This window comes from Beauveria bassiana, assembly GCF_000280675.1.
Source record: "Beauveria bassiana ARSEF 2860 unplaced genomic scaffold BBA_S00056, whole genome shotgun sequence".
Classification (NCBI taxonomy): domain Eukaryota; kingdom Fungi; phylum Ascomycota; class Sordariomycetes; order Hypocreales; family Cordycipitaceae; genus Beauveria; species Beauveria bassiana.
In genome coordinates, this window is record NW_007930891.1 from 1 (window position 1) to 19669 (window position 19669).

Consider the following 19669-nt stretch of genomic DNA (forward strand, 5'->3'; position numbering starts at 1 on the left):
TCGCTTATCTACGTGACTCGCTTATCAACCACGTTATAATAAGTTATTAGATTTTTAAGATTATTTAATTTTATAAGATTATTAATAAAACTAGGTTAACGTTACTAGTAGGTACCTTTTATAATATTTACTTAATCTTAATCTATAGCTAGTCTACTTATTAGGTAGTAAGTTAGGTTAGACATTCGTTGCCTGGCTGGTACTTATATAATAATGGGCGGAAGGTAGGAAGCAGCTAACCTGTTGTTCGACGATTGGCAGGGGGGGCTTCCAGCACAAGTTCACATTCGGACAATACAATGCGCGGCTCGGGGACGCAGGCAGGTCCTCAATTGTGAATACTTTGACAGACTGCCAGCATCAACGTGTAAGTCAAGCAGTGCTACGAGTTTAGCCTGACGCCCTTTTACCAGCCTCTCATGTCACTCGAGTATTTTGGGCGCGTGATAAATGCTAAGACTGCTCTGCTGCATGCTGTGACTAGAGCTTTGCTATTTAGGAAAGTGGCGTTTTGCAACACAATATGTAACTAGCAGAAGTCCTGCACAGGCCAAAAAGACATTGTTACGATGCCGACTCCCTATAGATTGTTAATGGGGGAGCACTTTTAAGGAAACGGTTGCTATGTTCTCACCTTCCTCATTAAGACAATGCGCAACGACGATAAAGACGTTGAGCGGCGCTCTGAGTACACTATATACTCGGCCGCGGATGCCATTATGCACTAGCTGGCTTTTGAGACTGGCCATGGCGGGAAAGTAGGCACTGATATAGCCCTTAATGATACAAAATACCAAAAACAGCACCCGCTTATCCCGCATATTAATAATGAAGCCGAGGCAGCCCCTGACGATGACGAGAATGCTGAGGAGATATTTGATGTGCTTGCGCTGCCGGCACGTAGATGTGAAAACATGGCAGACCTGGCTAGCATGGTGCATATGAAGCTGGAAAAGATGAGGCTAAATGGCAGCTCGCTAGACGTGGCGGTGCCTGAGCCGGTGTCGTGTGTATTCTGTAGGGTGGCGGACTAGAAGAAGATGAAGAGATACGTGGTGCCCTCGAAGATGTAGGTGGTGAGGCTGAGGGCGAGGATCTGGGGATCACGGAGAAAATAGAAGCGGCTACTGGTATGCACTTGGCTGGAATTGTGATCGCTGTCGGACTTGAGGCCGTTATTCTCGCGCTGGTCGAGAGTTTAGTAGAGGTAAGCTTTAGGCTGTCTGGGCGTAACGTACCTAGGTAAATGAGATGATGTAAGCGGCTACCACGCTGTAAACTATGGCTGCAATAAACGGCCACTGTCTCGTCCCTGATATCGAGACTAATGTATCGCTAACGACTCCGGATAGTATTGCCACGATGCAGCTCAGCGTCGTCATGGTGCTAAAGACGGCATCTAGCGACATGGACCTAGCCGCACCCTTATCCTCGTACCCTTCCCGATCTAAGTCTCCCTCCCTCGCCGTCTCCTCATCCTCACCTACACCCTTTGCATAATCGTCTAGTGCTAGTGTCGTGGCCCCTAGCCTGCGTCGGTGGTAGTCGGAAATCATCTAGGCCTTAAACACGCTAAACAGTAGCGTCGTGCCCACGCCGCCCGCGACTCGTCTGGCAAATAGCGCTGGCAAGTCCCCGCTTAGCATGGACAGGCAGGCGAGTGCGTATAGGCCGCAGTAGAGTAAGCACGCGCGTTTGCGGCCGAAGCGGTCCGCGAGGGAGCTGGTAAAGGAAGCGCTGAGGCCGCCGGCGGCGAAGCCCGTGGCGTACAGCGCGGCGACGGTCTTTTCGGGGAGCGCCTTTTCGTACTTGTAGATGGCGTAGATGTGCGGGCCTTGCAGCTAGTTGGCGGCGACGGCGATGGTGTAGGGCAGAAAGAAGGTGAGCTGGAAGCTGCGCGTCGCAGAGGACGAGGAGAGCTAGGTCTTGGCTAAGCCGCCCGTCTTGCCGTGTTGTGCCTATAGGAAGGCGATGTTGGCGGCGACTAATACGCAGAGCGTTATCTGGTAAAAGTCTATAAAGTATAAAAGTAAGGCCGATGGAAGTAGAAATGAGAGATAAGAAAGAAGATGGATAAAAGACGAAGATGAATAAAAGACAAAGATGGATGTAAGGTGAACTCTTGGCTCCGTTGCTGCGCAGACGTGTAAGTCGCGGCCCGCTTGAGCTGCGCTGGCCTAATGCATAGCCAAAACTACCTCGACACAGAGGCATGACGGAATAACCTTGTAGGATCGGCAATTTTGAGTTTAGGAGAGAAATGAGTCAGGCTGTTGTAGAGAGAATAATGCCTAATGGCGATGGAGACGTTTAAACACGGGGCTCTTGAAACATGAAGCATATTACCACGAATCAGACCGACGTCCATACAATAGAGTGCGTATTAGTGAGTCGATTTGTCTTTTCAAGAGCCACCACAACTTGTATGAAGCCACGAGTAGAAAATAAGGGACCAAAGTCTCCTCAGACTTGCTTGGCACTTGGGTCTGTCTCGCAAGCTCTCCCATGGTCGGATTGTCCAAACAATTCCACAGTACAGAATCGCGGAACACTTATCCCAACTCTGCATAATAGTCCATTTACCCCCTTCTTTCTCTGCAGCTGGCTGGCCTCCCTTTTTGCGGTTTTACAAAGCTCATTACCCAAGTCCACGTCCCCTATACAATACTCGCGAAGCAATGGCTGCCAAGTCCAACGCCGTCCCCATGGCCGTCGTCCTCATCGTCGCCATCTTTCTCCTCTTCACATTTTGGCAGAACAATCTCAGCGTGCATTACGGATCTTTCAATTCCGGGAATCGCAACGGCGTGGCCAAGGATGCCGGGCAAGAACCCGAACCCGAACCCGTCACCGTCACCGTCACCGTCACGGCGCCGGCCGCCGAATCCACCGCCGGGGGCACGCTGGTAGAGCAAGACACGCCCGCAGTGGCGGTGGCCAAAGAGAGCAAGCCGCGGTATATCTTTGTTGATTTGGGCGCCAACGGCGCCGACTCGCTCCAGACGTTTTTGGAGGAACCGGAAGCCAAGTTAAAATACGACTTTCCCGCGCCGCAGTGGGCGACACACGACGATGCCGGTACGTGCCCCCAAAGTCTCTTCAAGAAGCGAAATGAACTCGACCAATTTTTTCTTTCTTTTTCTTACAATCGCTGACTTGGAGTTTTGCAGAAATCTTTCTCTTCGAGGCCAACCCCGTCTTCAACGACGCTCTCGTGAACGCCCGCCAAAAATACGCCGCCGTCGGCAAGGCCATCACCATCTACCCCTCCACCGTCGTCGACACTACCGACGGCCTGCGCACCTTTTACCTCGACGAGGTCAACGAGGACCACAACTACTGGGGCTCGTCCACCTACAAGAATCACCCCGACGCCGTCGCCTCTGGCGGCAAAGGCACCGAGCTGTCCGCTATCAACATTGCCCGCTGGCTGCTCATGAATACGCTGCCGCACGACTTTGTCGTTGTCAAAATGGATATCGAAGGGGCCGAGTATGACATTGTCCCGCACCTGGTCAAGATGCGGGCGTGGACCGTGATCGATGTGTTGCTGGTCGAGTGGCATGGTCACTTGCCGACGGACGAGGCCCGCCAAGAGGCCAAGGATGCCCTGGAGAAGCTGCAGGCGCAAGGCGTCAGCTGCCCGCATTATGATTCTTCCACGTAGTTAGGGCGCGGCAAATGGGAAAAGAGGAGCTAGAGAAAGAAGGACCGTGCCTGTAGGGAGCAGGCCTCTCTTTGACATGACGTATGATCATGGATCTATTCTGGTAATTGACGCGAGCTATTTTTCGATAAATAAATGTATATGCACTGGACTCCGACAGCCAATATTGTACTTTAGAGCGCATGATCAAGATCAAAGTCGCCGTCAGTCCCATACCGTCTCTTCCGCAGCTTTCCGACCAAAGCCAACCGACTGAGCACACTTGCCATACACGAGGATAACATTCCGCTAGATAACCCCATCGAGTTGCTGGTACGAGATTCGGCGCAAGTGTTGACTGCTATCCGTACTCTGCTTGACAGAAATGCCATGCCTCTTTTCTGCCTTTAGAGAAGAGAGTGGGCCGAACCGAATCATGAAATAAACGGGCTCGAGTCGCGTCGGTAAATGTCTAAAAGAGAGAGACTAGCGGCCGTTTCACACCGGCTTCGCCTGCCAGCCCAGCCGCCAATTATAATCGCAGCCGTGCGCACAAGGCATAGACAAGCAAGCATACATGGGCAAACCGTTGAAACAGCCCAAGATTTCTCAAACGTTTGAAAGACTGGAAAAAAAAATTGCAAACGGTTGAACGAACGAATAAATGATCTCAGGGGGTGAGAAAGGATGATTACGTTTACCTGACCTGATGCCAGTCAACGCAATGCGCACCATCACCATCAATGTCTTACATAGCAGCCCCTAGCCGTGGGATTCCGATTACACCTATGCTATATAAGCTTTTATAGATTATATTATTTTAAAACTAGTACTAGCTTATTGTTATCTTTTTATCATTAGTTATATAATCTTCTTTTACTTTAGAGATATAAACCTTTTTTAGGGAACTAATAGTTATATATTATAATAGAAAGCTAATATATACTACTTTTTTTTAACTTAGATAAGAAAAGCAATAAGTTATAAAATAATTAATATTATATAGTTATAGATACTTTTATTTTTAAGTAACTAGTTTATAGAAATAGTATATTTATATAAGGCTAATAACTATTTTATTTTAAAAATTGTAAAAATTAAAAATATAATAATCTAAGAAGCTAATAAAGTTAATAAGACTATTATAACTATACTTAGGCGTGATTATCTATATATTATAGATTTGCTATCTTTCTTTCTTTGTTTCTTCCTTCTTTACTTCTAATATTTTAGTTATGTCTGGTTCGCAGCCCCGCTAGGACTCTCCCTTGCCTGAGAATCCAGAATTTAATCAATTATTTTATGCGCTGATAAGATTGTTCAGCAGGAGACGACCAGCAATGGCCAACTTATTATCCTGAAGAAGAAGACGGGATTATCGGGTGTCGGCAAAGCAGCTCTGGGTTGGGCAATCTGCTGCCGGCTGCCAGTTTCCAAGGCACGCACATCCGCACCTGCGAAAGATTACTAATCTTCAGCATATTTCATAGTATGCGATCAAAGCAGATGGCCAACCGGTTGGCGGGGCTGTATGCACATCAGATCAAAGAAGCCCACTCCTAATTAAATCGTTCCATCATCGTGTTTATGACTAGGCGACTCAGCGTTTGAGATTATTTCCGTGTAGCACATTTATCCCCCACCCCCCAACACCCCCACCCCCGGCTATAACTACGGTGTACGTACTACCGAATACAGCGGGCTTGGGTGACTATTACCTTGGTTGGAAAATCACGCTCAATAAGAGCCCATATTAAATAACGCGTCTTTTGTTTCAGTTGCGGCGCCATTTTCGCATTTATTAATCAACAGCCGACTTCTCCATAAAGCAGATGAGGGGAGAGAGAGGGGAGCAGGCAGAGCACATCCAAACTGGCGGAATGAGGGAATGGCTGTTACTCTCGCAGCTAAGGCAGGTTCTGCACCTACAAATCTTTGACGAGGCGCATCACATGAATTCCCATGTCTTCAGAGCGGAGCCACTCCGTCGTAAATATCCTTCAGGCCGCTTTTCCGCTTCCGCCCTCATTTACCAATTTTGGTTCCAACTCGGAGCTGCGCAGCGTAGTCCCCGAATGGCGCCAAGAACTGTAGGCAGCGGGCGTTTCTGCGTCTGGGGAAAAAAAAAGGGCACAGGGGACATGCAGACCGAATGTCATACGCTAGGTAATAACCAAAATATGCCGACCACTCACTGAAGTCGGAGTCTCCGTCAGCGATGCCCCAGGTTTAGAAAAGATTTGGACAAGCCAAAGGCTGTGCGCATCAGGCAAGCAATGTTGGCAAGTCATCAAAATATGCATGACTTTGAGAAGAAAATGGCGTTTGCTGGAGTTTACAGGTATCAAAATAGCTCAATATTATCATGAAGTACGTCACGTCTGGGCAAAACACGAAACAAAAGCTGCGAACCGAGTAAATTGTCAAGATGGATCGCAGAAACTATCTAAGCTTCGGTACTGGTGAGAATTGACAAAATCAATAGCCGGGCAACGTGATTGCCAAGGGCCTCCTGAAACCATTTAGAGTTGGGCTTCTCCTAAGCACTGCCAGCTAGCTCAGCGGTGCGATCCACCGGAGGGAGAGGGAACGCGAATGGGCGGGTGGGAACATGAGCCGTGAAGTCGAGGGGTGCGGGTTCAATCTCTTCCTCATCCTCGTCGTCCTGTCCGTAAGTGCCAACAGGAGCCTCCTCAGGGCTGTGTTGCACCGGAGGGGGAGTGAACCCGAGTGGGCGGGTGGGAGTATGAGGCTCGAAGTCGAGGGGTTCATATTCTTCTTCGTCCGGGTCCACTTCGTTTCCGACAACAAGAGCCTCGTTGGGGTTGCCGTCAACGTCAGCTTCCTGATTGATGGGCTTGTCCGGCTTGCATGGAGCGTCACTGGGCTTGATCCCTCCCGAGGTGGCAGCCGGGGCAGCCATGGCAAGCGAGGTGAAGAGAAGCACAGCGAGGATTTGCATGGCGAATACGCAGGTGTTTAAGTTGAGTAAGTAGTGAGATTGATACTGAGAGTTGATTGATGAAAGTGTAGAGTTCAAATTGAGTCGGCGTCGTATCTTGCTATGTATATATCGAGTGGACGAGATACAAGTAATCATGACTCTTACTTCGTTAGGAATGACGAGGCAGAAATTGCACGGAGACGTACCAAGGCAAGTGCAGAACAAGAATATATTAACTGACAATATAGCATTAATATGCCTTTAACTACCGAGGAGGAGCTCTAGACCAATACTCAGATGACCTAGTGTAGGTACAAGGATAGACTTTACAATAAACAACACGTCATCTAAACAAATGATAGCTAAATCAACAATAAGATATCTGCCATCTTATATCAGACGAGTCGTTTGCCATCAGGTTAAGGAGGTTCCAGGCTACCTCTGGCCATGATAGATAATGACCTGTGCGATGTAGCTCTCTAGTTCCTCTAAAGACTGCCAGTACTTCTTCCATGGTCTAATTAGCTAGAACGATTAAGTACCCTGGACTTGCTCAGACGCTGTTGGTCAACCCCCTCCCCCCCCCCCCTGCGAGCGACCTCAGCGTCCTCGGCAGGCAAAGGCATGGGCTTTCTTTTTTATGCCTCTGCCTTTTGAAACCAGCCTTTGCCCCAGCTAATACCCACAAGCGCGCTCACCATGTTTTGCGTACGTACTTGCGCGTATATGAGGATGTACAACTGGAATCGGAGAAGCTGCTCAAGGCAAGTATAGCATCTGGGCCTGAGCCATTAGATGGCCTTTCTGCAGGCACAACAACTGTTGAATCACAGGGGCTATTCGCAAGCCAAACATGGAAAGATGGTCACGTCGATAGTGGGATTTCCCCCCGGGGGGACGATAGCTTAGTACAGATAATCATTTGAGTTAGCCCGTCACCCGTGATTACGTGGCTGCCAACGAGTCAGCATCGGACCACACCCGGCGAGTCAACAGAAGGTCTTAACATGGCACGATTAGCTTACCAGCACCACTTCCCTGACTCTGATCTCGGGCGAATGGCAGAAAGCGCGAGTCAAACGGGGGTGCAAACCAGGCCAAGTTGTTTCACTCAAGTACCGGCGGGGAGAGGCAACCAGAGGGACGAGGGAGAGAAGAGCAGGCGTCGGTCCGGGGACTTTTTTTTTTTTTTTCTTTTTCCCTTCGCCTGACTCTCCCCATCCCGTTTCCAGTCCAGCCGCGGCACATATTAACGCAGCACCACACTTCCTACTAAATTTGCGTTTTGCGCGCGCGCGACTACCAACCTTCGGCGCTGAATGGGCTGGCTGGCACCAAAGCTGTTAGTTACCATGCACTTGAAAGATTTTTTTTTTCAGAGAGCCAGCCCCCAACATTGAAGAATTATGCTGTTTCATCGTGTTTTTTTTTTTTTATCTAAAAATAGTTTCTGGTAGTTACTTGCGGTCGCGATGACATATAGGCTGCTAAAGATTCATCATCTGGCTAGTGTGAATAAGTTGGAATGAATCGAACATTCTAGCGCTTAAACTAGTGGAAAGGCGGAAATCAATGTTCCGGGTGATGATCTGCCAAGTTGTTCTAGGCCTCAACCGCAAATACATTGACCCCGTAGTGCTCCTGTGCATTTGGAAGAGCAACACCTGCGGCCAAGTCAAGTCGCTCAAGGAAATCTCGCAGCAGGACTTGACAAGTAGATCCCGCGGGGTCGGGGAGCAATGCACCAGCCTATGGGCGTAGGGAGGCCCATGCTTGTGTAGGTGTAGGTGTTCTGGCAGACACCGCAATCGCGGACAACATGGGGAGTAACTGTAGAAAGCTCTACTGGGTCGGCAAAGGTAACACTTGTGGCCAAATCACGTAGGTATAATGAGATGACGTGTACTCACAAGCACAGATCGAGGACATGGCCAGGTGGCTTCAAAACATCCTCTAGAATTCCGCCAGGGCATGCGCTAGGACAAACCACAGTCGCGGTGCCACAAGCTATGCATAGTACAGAGTATAATGAAGAGTATAAAACCGCATGTAAAGACTGATAGATTCTATAATATATCGATAAAAGCTAGAATGGGCCCTGACAGCCAACGGCCAAGTCCCAACAGCCAAACGGCCAAGTCTTGACGGCCAATGGCTCAGCACCATCAATCATCAAGCAAACCCATCAGCATAGGCCTTACTGAGCAGGCACGGGCTCGTAAATCCCTGCGTCGGGGTCAGACGTGTGAGGATTAAACTGCCAAGGATCAAGTGGCAAGAACGAGCTGAGATATTTCTTGTATGTCCTGTTGAACAGGCGAAACTTGACCATCAACTGCTTTGCCTCCCATCTCGCGGTAGACGTATCTGCTGCCGCCTTTTCGACCTAAACGAAAAGTTAGCACATTTTTGAAGGAGTCTTGTTGTCATATACCCGATGCCAAAAAAAAAAAAGCCGGCGGCAAGACTGGAAGCGAGGTGAAATAGAAAACATACCCATTGCTTGCTCGCAGACACAACATCCAAAAACTCAAAATCCATATCATCGATATGCTCTTCCCCTGTGAGTGGAATATTAGACATCTTACATCTGAAAAAAAAAAAAAGGCAAGAAGAAACACCATTTCTCCAAACTTACAGCCTCCCTGATTTTCGAGTCGAGCAGTGACAGTGGAGACGAGCTCCGACAGCTTGACCAGTTCCCGCAAGATACGATTAGACTGTGTGGTTTTGATGGTCTGGTTAGTTTTTTTAATTCATAAATGCCCTTCCTTGTCTCGTCCTCAACGTACCATGATGCGTACAACACCGTAGTCGTGAACCTTTTGGCCTGCCGGGAAACCTGGGAGAGTAGTGTACTCCTCCAACACAGGTCTGTTTTAAAAGTCAGTCTTTGGTCGGTTGCACACAAAGTGCGTCTTCCTTGTTCCGTTCCCTTTGGACGTACCTGTAGGCAAAATTATGATTGCAAGCTTGCTGCATAAACTGATCGGCCCACTCCTTGACTTGCTTGAATGATCCGGACGCGGAACCAAGGCTAGATTTATCAGACGACACGGCGCCGTCGGTGCTGGTCATAAATGTTCCCAGATTACCCTCTTGAAATAGGGTAATGTCGACGTGGGCGTGCTTATCCACTTGCTCCATGCTGTTCTTGACCGAAACGCTTACATCGCCGCTAACACCCCAGAATCGCAGGGCAGCTTCCGCACTACAGATGACTAGATGTAAGTTTCCCATCTACTTGAACAGCAATGAGCTTGACAAGTACGTACTGCGCTTTGACCTCCCTTGTATTGCTGCTGTCTTTGGCTCTGAAGATCAGTCGAGCCATCAACTTGCCGCCTCGTTTGTAGCCTATTTTTTTCGTTTCAGCAAAAGTCCAATGTAACACCAGCAAAGCAAGAACCAGTGATGGGCCTGGGAAGGGGAAAAAAAACAAAAAAAAAAAGAAGAAAATCCTACCTTTGACCCATCTGTCTCCATGGGTTTGATGAAACTGAGCTGGAGTGTAGCTCAAGGCATGAAAGCGTCCGTTCTCATAGTCCTGCTGCTTCTCGATTTCAATGGTTGCAACAAAGGTCAAAGCATCGTTGCTCATCTAAGCGGGCAACATGTTAGGAGCGACATTGATACACCCACAAATTGCCGTATGCACTTGCCTTGGCTTGATCGAGATAGTTTCCGGACACTGCTGCCGACTGGCCCCAGCCAGAGATGGCCAAGGATGCGCTTACATCGAGCGCGTGCATGTAGGAGCTATGATGGGTGCCCCACGGTTAGAAGAGAGCGGTATTTCAAACCGTATTTCGGCTCGTGTATAGAAGAAAGCTTACTCATAGTCCTCAGCCAGCTTGAAATGAGTGTTGATCTTACCCGTGCAGCCGGGAATGTCAACCACCGCACGCTTTCCGTTCTCTTCGGCACCCTCCTCCGGAGCCTCGGGCACGTCAGGAAGGTTGTCAAAAATGGCGTCCGGGTCCGGCTCGGCAAAGTATTCGAGAAGATTGACGACCCCTGTCAGGTCGGCGCTGGGAGCTGTAAAGTTGTAGGCGATTGCCGGGTTCGTCTCGTTGAGGAGGGCTGCCGGGTTAATCGTCTCGTTGAGCATGGCAGGGCTGTCTCTTTTCGCGTTCTCAGTCAGGGGAACCACGACGTCGAGACGCAGACCCTTGCCGAGAAGCGTGCTATATCTAGAATGGCAAAGTCAGCACCCGCCGACCAAGTTGGGGGCATTACAACGGCATCTTACCCTTGTCCCCAGCTCAAGGTACCGCCGATGGTGGACTTTTGCCTGTTGGGACCTCCAGTAGAGACCGCCGGAACATCTGTGGCGGGGACATCTGTGGCGTCCGTGTCGGCGACTTCGTCCTCAACGACGAGCTCTGTGTCAGAAACCTCTCGAGTCTCAACAGTTGGTTCAGACAAGTTCACATCTTCTTCGACATAATCAACCTTATCTAAGAATTAGCCCATTCCTCTGAGAGCAATACCACGGCCGCCAACATACATGCTCGTGAGCCTTGATGAACTCAAGTGTCTCGGGAGTAAATACTCCGGTGTAGCCTTGGAAGCCGTAGCTGGCACCGTCGACGACAAGCTTGACGCCGCTTTCGTCGCCAGTGTCATCACGCTTGCTCCGCTTCTGGATACCCTTGACAGCGTCAAGGTGTTCATTGAGGTGGTTTTCGTCTAGGCCTTCTTTCAAGACAACAATGTGACTATCGTATTGAGGTCATTTTTAGATTCTCGTCCATTATAATTGCGGATAGTTTCTGTCTTGGTGGCTGCTTACCCGACTGCCTCGCCGTCTTGACTTGCTTGCTGTTGCGGCAGCGCGTGGCCCATGTGCACCATGGTCACGGCAAGGGCAACATGAGAGAGAAGTAGCCTCATGGTTGCTCTCTATCAGTTGTTGGAAGGAGAGCCTGAGTGTTTAAGAGAAAGACTGGGCTAAGAAGGAGAGGACACGTTAGGTTGTTGTCGATGACATGAGATTAGTTGAGGTGGGTGATGGGTACTTATATGCTCATGTCAAATTGACCAATAGAGTCAGTTTGGCTGCGAGAGTACACCCTTTACAGTGCTTTTTCAGAGCTGTGTCGGAATGGAACGAGTTCACGCCTAGAGAAGTGCGTGCAGTGTTGCGTCTGTTGACGAACAGGCAGATGGATACGAATCCAAGTCATTAACAGGGAGACAGACATGAATACAATCACGCCCGGCAGGTTTTCCAAAGTCGACATTATTCACCGTCACGTAAGAGAAGGGAAAAGAGGGACAGGAACCGGTAGCATGGTCCCATTGTGCCGGTATGCTCCCAGCACCAGTGGATGCTTTACGAGCCTCGGGGCAGCCAATAGCATCTCGTTCAGGTTATTGATGCGTTGAACGGTGATATTAGAATCATCCCACCAGCTTTGTAAGCTACATCATTGACAGTTTCTCCGGCCGGAGATCTTCGTTCTGCTCAGTGCCGAGTCATGCAGCGGGTTGGCGTGTTGGGGTCTTGGCGGTAATCAGGGGGGCTCGTGAAGAGATGAACCAGGTAACTGGAATCATAGAGAAAGAGTTAATAAAATTAAGCTATCTATAAATGTAGGATTTATATATCTCTTCTCGGTATAGTTACGGTGGATCGTTCTTCCGGGCCGGTTACCAGTTACCAACTGGGTTGCCGAATGGCTCGCCGGGCGCTTAGTGGGTTCGCGGGATATATCTGCGGATATGCCGCTCTCGTAGTTTACTCTATCTAATCGGGCCAGTTGACGAGTCAGTTGTCTCTTGGCGCAAAGTATAGCATAGACTCGATGCAGATATCGCGGCTCTCGCGCATGTGCGCAACTAAGCGAAATGACATTGAGCTGAATTTTTAATGCGACATCAGATGATTCCATGTTGTACGTCTTCCTGAGGCCTCACATAATTCTAGCATTTGATAGCGTTGGCTTCTGCCGAGTACACTGCCTCTTAGTTGAGAACTTACACTGCCTCTTAGCTGAGAACCAGGTATCTATACTTGGCGGAGATATTTGTGGCTCGCGTGGCCAGACGTCATTAACCTGAACTGATTGATTACTTTGCGGGATATTGCAGTCGTGTTTTTTTCTTTACAAAAAATTTATGCTGGCTTGCCTTTTGTGTCTTTGCCATTCGTCTTTGTATAAGAACAAGAATAAAACGCTGCTTTAGACTTACCACAATGGTTGTTATGCTTTAGGTTCCTATACTCATAGTCATCAACTCTACAATACTCTTTCTGCAGCAATCATCCTGCCGGCAAAATGAAACTCACCAGTACCTTTGCCTTGCTGGCGCTACCTTTTGGTGTACTTGGGCGAGAGCTAACACAGACCGGAGCACCTTGGGGCCTCCGTGCCATTTCGCATCGTGACGCACACGCGCGCCCCTGGCAGACCAGCCTTCGCCGCTTCGAGTACTTTTATGACGAAACGGCAGGAGAGGGCACGTTCGGCTACGTCATTGATGGCGGCGTCCGCATCTCGCACAAGGAGCTCGAGGGCCGTGCCGAGAACCTGTGGACGGCTGATCTGTCGCCGTACCCGCGCAACGAGCCCAACTACGACGACAAGACGGGCCACGGCACGCATATTGCCGGCACGATTGCCTCCAAGACCTACGGAGTGGCCAAAAAGGCGCATATTGTATCCGTCAAGGTCCAGAACCGCTTCGGAAAGACGACGTCATCAAATCTGCTATCAGGGATTCACAAAGCCGTCAAGGACATCATTGACAAGGGCCGCGTCGGCAAGGCCGTCATTAATATCTCGTTAGGCGGTGGCTGCCAAGAGAGGGCAGTCTCGCAAGCTATTCAGCGGGCTGTGACGAACGGCATCACGATTGTACAAGCTTCTGGCAACGAAGGCGAGGACGCCAAAGACTATTGCCTCGCGCCGAAAGCTGGCGCCATTACTGTGGGAAATATGAAGCCAGATTGGACCATACACAACACTTCCAATTTCGGTTCCACTGTGGATATATTCGGGCCCGGAACAGATATTCTTTCACTGTCTAGCGCAGACGACAAGAAGCTTCAGTTAATGACTGGGACGTCAATGGCGGCGCCTCATGTTGCCGGCGTTGCCCTTACCTTCATGTCAGCCTCGGGCTCTCCCAAGCGCCGTCACGAGATTGTGAGCATGCTTGATTCAACCTGCACCAAGGACAAGATCACGGGCGACTTGCGCGGCTCTCCTAACAAGCTGGTCAATAACAACAACAAGAAACAGGCGAAATAGGTCAGCGGTTTCGTTGTGCAAGCCTCTGTTTGTTGTTGTTGAACATGTACGAGTTTGCCTCGACAAATCCCGTGTAGCAGATTAGATTAATGAGAAAGCATCTTGCCTGAATGCCCTGCGTACAAGATTCAGCCAACTGCCCTCTGATGACGTGATGATTATGAACTATCCCGTAGCTGATCCAGGCAAAAACAGCTTTCCGATCGATGTGGCGAAAAGGCAACTGACACTGATGCTGAATCGTATCGAGTCATGGGCCAAGATTACTCTGATGTATTATAGCTATATACTAGACGTAATATGGTTGCTCCCCATAACTACCCTCAGCCACTCCCCGCTTTCCTGTCGTCATCCTTGGTGGCTCTCCTTGTTCTTGGTGTCTCCATGACTCGCCACTCTTTCTTCCTTTGCCGTCGTGGAACATAGGCCAACCACTGTAAACCAAGGCCCGTCGAAAGCCCAGCCTTTATCGCCGTTGCAGTAACTTGCAGCCGAGAATTCGTTCTCGTCAAAAAGTTGGAAATGATTCCATCGAAGGTTCCACATTTTTTGTTTAACGTCTAAATCCCGATCGTACCTTGCCGCTGTCGAATGCAGGGGTATCACGGGATTGCCGCTGTCAAATGTCGAATGCAGGGGCATCACGGCAACCACGGGACAAGGGCATGGGCTAAAGTAACCCGCAATAGGGGTAAGTATATACCAGTATGTAGTATGTATGCTAGCACGTCGCACGTGTACCCACTCAATAAGGGTATCCCGCAGCTTCCCCCCAGCCCTACAGCTTCTTTTGCTCCTCTATCAAATAAATACTGTTTCTATGCCCAATCACTGTTTCGCGTGACAGCCACCAATCGCTGTGGATCTTGGGATCTAACTAGCCTGACGCCTTGAAATTCAAGCCACTTTTTGACATGAATATGGATAAGACTGGCTGTGAATACTACCTGGGGAATTGACTCTGTGCTTGGACGGAAGAAAAGAAAAGAAAAAAAAAAAAAGAAAAAAGGCCCTACAGTGAGTGCTAAACTATTGTAATCACTAATGGTCACTGATTATATAGTATTGTTGTAGATGAGCTGGGAGATTTATTTATTACTGGTATGTACGCTGATAGCTAAAGTACTGACAACACGTAGCTGGCCGTTTGTCGTATAGAGGCTACTGACACTAGCTAAATTGCTGGTATAATACGCTAACTCGCTGTTATTAATCATGTCTTGGTATCTGCGCACACTATTTCGATACTGGAGCTGTAGTAGCAAAACTGCTCAACGTGTACAATGCGACGCATAATTACTGCGGCCATTAAATTTAAAAAATAATGCATTTAATTGAGATGCGCGATGCACCTGGACAGTATGCCCAATTCTTCTTCAAACGAATCCAACTACCCGGTACGCTCCAACTTAGTAATAAATGTTTGTAATGTACAGTGAATAGTCAAGTTAATCTTGCTCGCCCGTCCCCGTCAATCCGCTCGCGACGCCTGCCATGCGCCGCCCCAGCAAGTCATCTGTGCTCTTGAGCTTCAACAAGCTCTTGTTTTGCTTAATCTTGCGCTTGGGCCGCTCTTCATTCTCATCCTCTCGCTCTCCCTCCACTTCCCCGCTTCCTCCGTTGACTTGCTCCTTCTTCTTTTTCTTGTCTTCTTGACTCACCGTTCCGCTCCGTCCTCGCGTCAGCTTAGTCATGCTAATCTCCAACGGCCTATCCTCGTCGCCGCTCGATTCCGCCACCGCCACCGCCGCTGCCGTCGCCGTCGCCGTTGCCTTTTCGCGACCCGCCGCTTCTGCTTCATCATCTTCTTCTTCTTCTTGCCGCCTTGCCCGCTTAGCCCGCCTAGCCCGCCTCTGTCTCTTTCTCGTCTCGTCCGCGTCGGCGAATAGCTGGTCAAACCACTCGGCGCTGCGTTCAAAATGCCGCCACGACGGCGGGTAGATGCCCGGAAACTGCATGAAGCCGTGCGAGGCGCCAGGGATCAGCACCACCTCCGGCGCGGCGTCGGCATGCCCGTCGCGCTCGTCCTCGGGAAAAAGGCCGGAGCGCGTGGTCGCCATCTCCTCCTTGGCGCGGCGCAGACGGCCCGCAAAAATGACGGTGTCGTCGACGAGCGGGTCGCGCTCGCCCGTCATAAAGTACGTCTTGGGGAAGCGGGCGAGGAGGTAGTCGGGCGCGAGAACGGGGCTGAGCAGGTAGTCTTGCGAAAAGTCGGGCCGGTTGTGCTCGCCAATGTAGAGGATAATCATGGCGCGCATCATCTCGGGCGTGAGCACGCGGTCGTTGACGTAGGAAATCATGGACGACGTGGCCAGTCGCGTCTTCATCGGCTCCGGGCGGTGCGACACGGTCGTGGTCGTCGTCGTGGCCGTCGTAGCCGCCGGCGACGTCGGCGCGCTGAGCGCCTGCGGTGCGCTGTGGGAAAATTCTGGGCGTGATTCTTGGAGCTGGTCGATGGGGTCGCCGGCTGGTTGTGGTTCGGCCGTGTCCCTGGGTGATGACTCGTCCTCGTCCTCGGAATGGTACGGCGTGCCGACAACGTCGGTGTACTGGCGGCTCTTTCTGCGCACAATGGCGAGATTGGTCTTGCGAAACTTGCGGTCGCGAATCAGCGACATTTGCTCGTCGGTCATCCAGTTGCCAATATTCATGTCCAGCGCCGGGTAGAAGCAGACCAGGCCGTCGGGCGGCGGGAGCGTGCTGCCCCGCGGCGTCTTGCGAAAGGGCGTGCTGGCCGTTTCGAGGATCATGAGCGTCGCCGCCACGCTCAGGTTGCCGCCGGCGCTGTCGCCGGTGATGACGATTTGGGGGACGGTCTCGCCGGACATGCCGATGCACTTGCCACGCGTGCGGATGAGTGTAGCGTAGACGTCGAATACCTCGTTGAGCGCGTACGGGTAGGGAAACTCGGGCGCCTTTTTGTAGTCGAGGCTGAGAATCGGCAGGCCAGACTTGGTCGCCCACGCAAACAGCTTGTCGTCGTTGCAGCGCGGATCCATGGCGACGAAGCCGCCGCCCGGGACGTCCAGGACCAGGCGCGTATGCTTTTTGAGGTCGGCGAGCGGCCCGTCAAAGTACAGCCACGCCGACACGGGCTCCTTGTAATCGCTGTTGGCCGGCCGCGGGATGCGCACCTGCCGCGGCGGCCACTTTGTAAAGCGCGGACGCATCAGGCTCTGCAGCACCCGCAGATACGGCGTCGTGCCCTTGTTCCAGGCCAAGCGCATGTGCTCCACGGTAATCATGCCTCTCACCTTGCGCACCTTTTCGTCGGCCCTCTCGGCGGCGAAGAGGTAAAAGACGGAAAAGACGACGCTGGCAATGTCGCGCGCCCACTTGGCGCGGATGCGCATGGCGGTCCAGAAGCCGGCGTCCATGGCCGTCAGCACCCAGGTGGCGCGAAAGTAGGTCGAGTCGTACATGTTGGCCATGGGTTCCGGGCTCGCCAGGCCGACGAGGGCGGAAAAGTTGCGCGCGGCGTAGGCGGACAGCATGGTGAGCACAAAGACTTGCCACGACGTCAGGCGTCGGGTGAAGAAGCGGGAGAGGTGCCGGATGCCCGGCGGGCCGTGGGCGCCGCCCTTGTGCAGGTAGACGCTCCAGAGGGCGAGCACGGCCAGGACCTGGAGGCGCCGCGACTTGGTCGAGGGCCGGCCCAGGACGTGGTCAATCATTTGGTGGCGGAGGGTTGTGGCGATGACGCCGGGTTGTGGTGGTGATGATGATGATGATGATGATGATGATGATGATGTCGGGGTGTCGCCAACCCAGTTAACATGCGATTGTAAATTTGAAAGTATAAATTCAAACTCTGATCATATGCAAGAAACCTAATGCGTCATTTGGTAAAAGCTGAGACAGATTTGGCGCTTGTCCCACGTGTAGACTGTGACGTAGAGCCAGCCACCACGGGTAGTGTGGGTGGGTTAGGGTTGTTGGTGATGCTCGCGAGGGCTAAAGCCAGCTCAGCTCGATGGTGAATATCCGCTCGATTTCCGTATTTTTTCAACGTTGCGGCGAGATTTCCATGAGAATCTATTCGGGACGATATCTCGATGAGGGAAAAAAAAAAGAAAATGAAACGTCAAAGCTGGCCTGTTGACAATCCCCTCCTCTCCCCCTTTGTGTTAGTCAGTGTCCACTAAAGGTCGTGTGGAGAGGAGGCTCGAGGCTGGCTTGTGAAAGTCGGCGACCCTCGTGACGATAACTAGCTGACAGCGGGGTCTAAAATTGAACAGTAGGAAGCAAATTCAAACTGAATTTGTAATTGGGCATTCAATTTTGCAACAGGTCAAGTATTGCTTACTACCGGAGGGACCAAGTTGATAAGTCACTTCACGTCGCCTACCAGCCAGCTGTTGCTGACGCTGGGGTAGCTGACATGTGAAAGCTCATGCTAGCTAGCTCAGTCAGCGGGATCGGATAGGGCCATGAGGGCGAATGGCATGCTAGCTATCGGCCCTAGAGCAAATTGGAAGCTGACTCATCAAGACAAGAACCATAGGCAGCACTGTGCATGACTAACAAGTAACTTGTAGCTTCAAACAACCACGCAGCCAGCATCGACTTGATTGCGGCATTGTACGCAAAATGCGGGGTGCAAGATCCAGCGCAGGGGGGTTCTGAACTTCTCATCTCATGAGTGTCGGGGGTACGTGATGATGTATTCTGTAGGTTCTGTGGGCTAGCAAGGGGGGGCTAGCTAGGCAGGCGTGGGCCACACCCTACAATGAGTAAGTACCTACCTAGTGCTGCCCGGACGGATGAGCTAAGCGGACGACCCCAGCACCAGGTACATCCAACTCTAGTAGAGATACCTACAAGTTGTAGGTACTCTTTACGTTCGGGTAGCACTACTCTCTGCCGTATGGCCAATGTAATGGCACTCAAATTTATTGATGCTTTCAAAGATTTATTCAAGAAGACCCCGATGTCGAGTTTTTTTCCTAGGTTTTTATACATGAAACGAGTTTTTTTCTTTCGGTAAGAAAAGCCTTGATGCAGCCATGCTCTTCGCTGGTCGCGGCAGTAAATGCGAACCGTGGGGTCTCGAGAAACTCGATCATGGGGGGTTTGCGATACGTCGACAAAATACAGTTGACACTTGGCCATGTCGACGCTCTCAGAGATGACTTTGCAAGACCTTAACCTCGAGTCTTTTACTTGAGATTTATTTCATAGATGGCACGATATCTTCTCCGTGAGAAAAGGCACTTTCCAGTCGTGCTTCTTTGTTAATTGCGACATTATACGCAAAAGGCGGGGTCTCAAGACATTCATCCAGCGCAGAATGGGTTGTCACAGTGCTAAGGAAAGGGAAGGCCAAAAAAAAAAAAAGAAAAAAAAAAAGGCACTCGAGTATTTTGGGATGGTTCTGCAAGACCACGATACCAAGTATTTTCCCTATATATTTGTTGCGACATCATACGACACAATGTGGGATTCATCCAGCGCAGGATGGGTTGTCGCACTGTCTAAAAAAAAATAAATCGGGCACTAGAGTATTCTAGGATGGGTTCTGTATTTTTCCTATATATTTGTTGCGACATCATACGACACAATATGGGATCCATCCACCGCAGGATGGGTTGTCACACTGTCCAAAGAAATGGCACTGGGGTATGTTGACGTGTAGACGTGCCCAGGAATAAATCCAAAAGGCTTGATCCCGAGATTTCTCTCTTTTATTCTCAAGAGGTGACACGACATGCTTTCTTCTTCTAGGATTGCGGGGTATCACTAGATGACCCCAGTGTGCCCGGCGCTTACCGACCGAGTTCCCCATACGGATTAGTCAAGGCAAAAACTAGTTGGTAGATT

At 50.5% G+C, this 19669-nt stretch overlaps 7 protein-coding genes across 7 annotated transcripts; 3 read left to right on the forward strand and 4 right to left on the reverse strand.

Moving 5' to 3' along the window:
- Window positions 1–914: 914 nt before the first annotated feature.
- BBA_09496 (uncharacterized protein) lies at window positions 915–1403 on the forward strand (the record flags this gene model as incomplete). The annotated part of the gene is made up of 3 exons (XM_008604593.1): window positions 915–935; window positions 1022–1207; window positions 1353–1403. 3 exons carry the CDS (start codon window positions 915–917, stop codon window positions 1401–1403), a joined length of 258 nt encoding a protein of 85 aa, XP_008602815.1.
- A 153-nt stretch (window positions 1404–1556) lies between these two features.
- BBA_09497 (major facilitator superfamily transporter) lies at window positions 1557–2214 on the reverse strand (the record flags this gene model as incomplete). The annotated part of the gene is made up of 2 exons (XM_008604594.1): window positions 1557–1834; window positions 2199–2214. The coding sequence occupies 2 exons, from the start codon at window positions 2212–2214 to the stop codon at window positions 1557–1559; spliced, it is 294 nt and encodes a 97-aa protein (XP_008602816.1).
- A 464-nt stretch (window positions 2215–2678) lies between these two features.
- On the forward strand, window positions 2679–3667 carry BBA_09498 (FkbM family methyltransferase; the record flags this gene model as incomplete). Its single annotated transcript, XM_008604595.1, has 2 exons — window positions 2679–3078; window positions 3171–3667. 2 exons carry the CDS (start codon window positions 2679–2681, stop codon window positions 3665–3667), a joined length of 897 nt encoding a protein of 298 aa, XP_008602817.1.
- Window positions 3668–6185: 2518 nt separating this feature from the next.
- BBA_09499 (uncharacterized protein) lies at window positions 6186–6608 on the reverse strand (the record flags this gene model as incomplete). Its single annotated transcript, XM_008604596.1, has 1 exon — window positions 6186–6608. The coding sequence occupies one exon, from the start codon at window positions 6606–6608 to the stop codon at window positions 6186–6188; it is 423 nt and encodes a 140-aa protein (XP_008602818.1).
- Window positions 6609–8274: 1666 nt separating this feature from the next.
- BBA_09500 (cuticle-degrading serine protease) lies at window positions 8275–11486 on the reverse strand (the record flags this gene model as incomplete). The annotated part of the gene is made up of 14 exons (XM_008604597.1): window positions 8275–8455; window positions 8501–8566; window positions 8792–8976; window positions 9087–9151; window positions 9229–9310; window positions 9383–9464; window positions 9538–9801; window positions 9866–9947; window positions 10056–10191; window positions 10328–10349; window positions 10427–10783; window positions 10843–11045; window positions 11101–11311; window positions 11386–11486. The coding sequence occupies 14 exons, from the start codon at window positions 11484–11486 to the stop codon at window positions 8275–8277; spliced, it is 2037 nt and encodes a 678-aa protein (XP_008602819.1).
- A 1388-nt stretch (window positions 11487–12874) lies between these two features.
- BBA_09501 (subtilisin-like protease PR1F) lies at window positions 12875–13849 on the forward strand (the record flags this gene model as incomplete). The annotated part of the gene is made up of 1 exon (XM_008604598.1): window positions 12875–13849. The coding sequence occupies one exon, from the start codon at window positions 12875–12877 to the stop codon at window positions 13847–13849; it is 975 nt and encodes a 324-aa protein (XP_008602820.1).
- A 1448-nt stretch (window positions 13850–15297) lies between these two features.
- Window positions 15298–17523, reverse strand: BBA_09502 (hormone-sensitive lipase; the record flags this gene model as incomplete). The annotated part of the gene is made up of 1 exon (XM_008604599.1): window positions 15298–17523. One exon carries the CDS (start codon window positions 17521–17523, stop codon window positions 15298–15300), a length of 2226 nt encoding a protein of 741 aa, XP_008602821.1.
- Between the last annotated feature and the right edge of the window lie 2146 nt (window positions 17524–19669).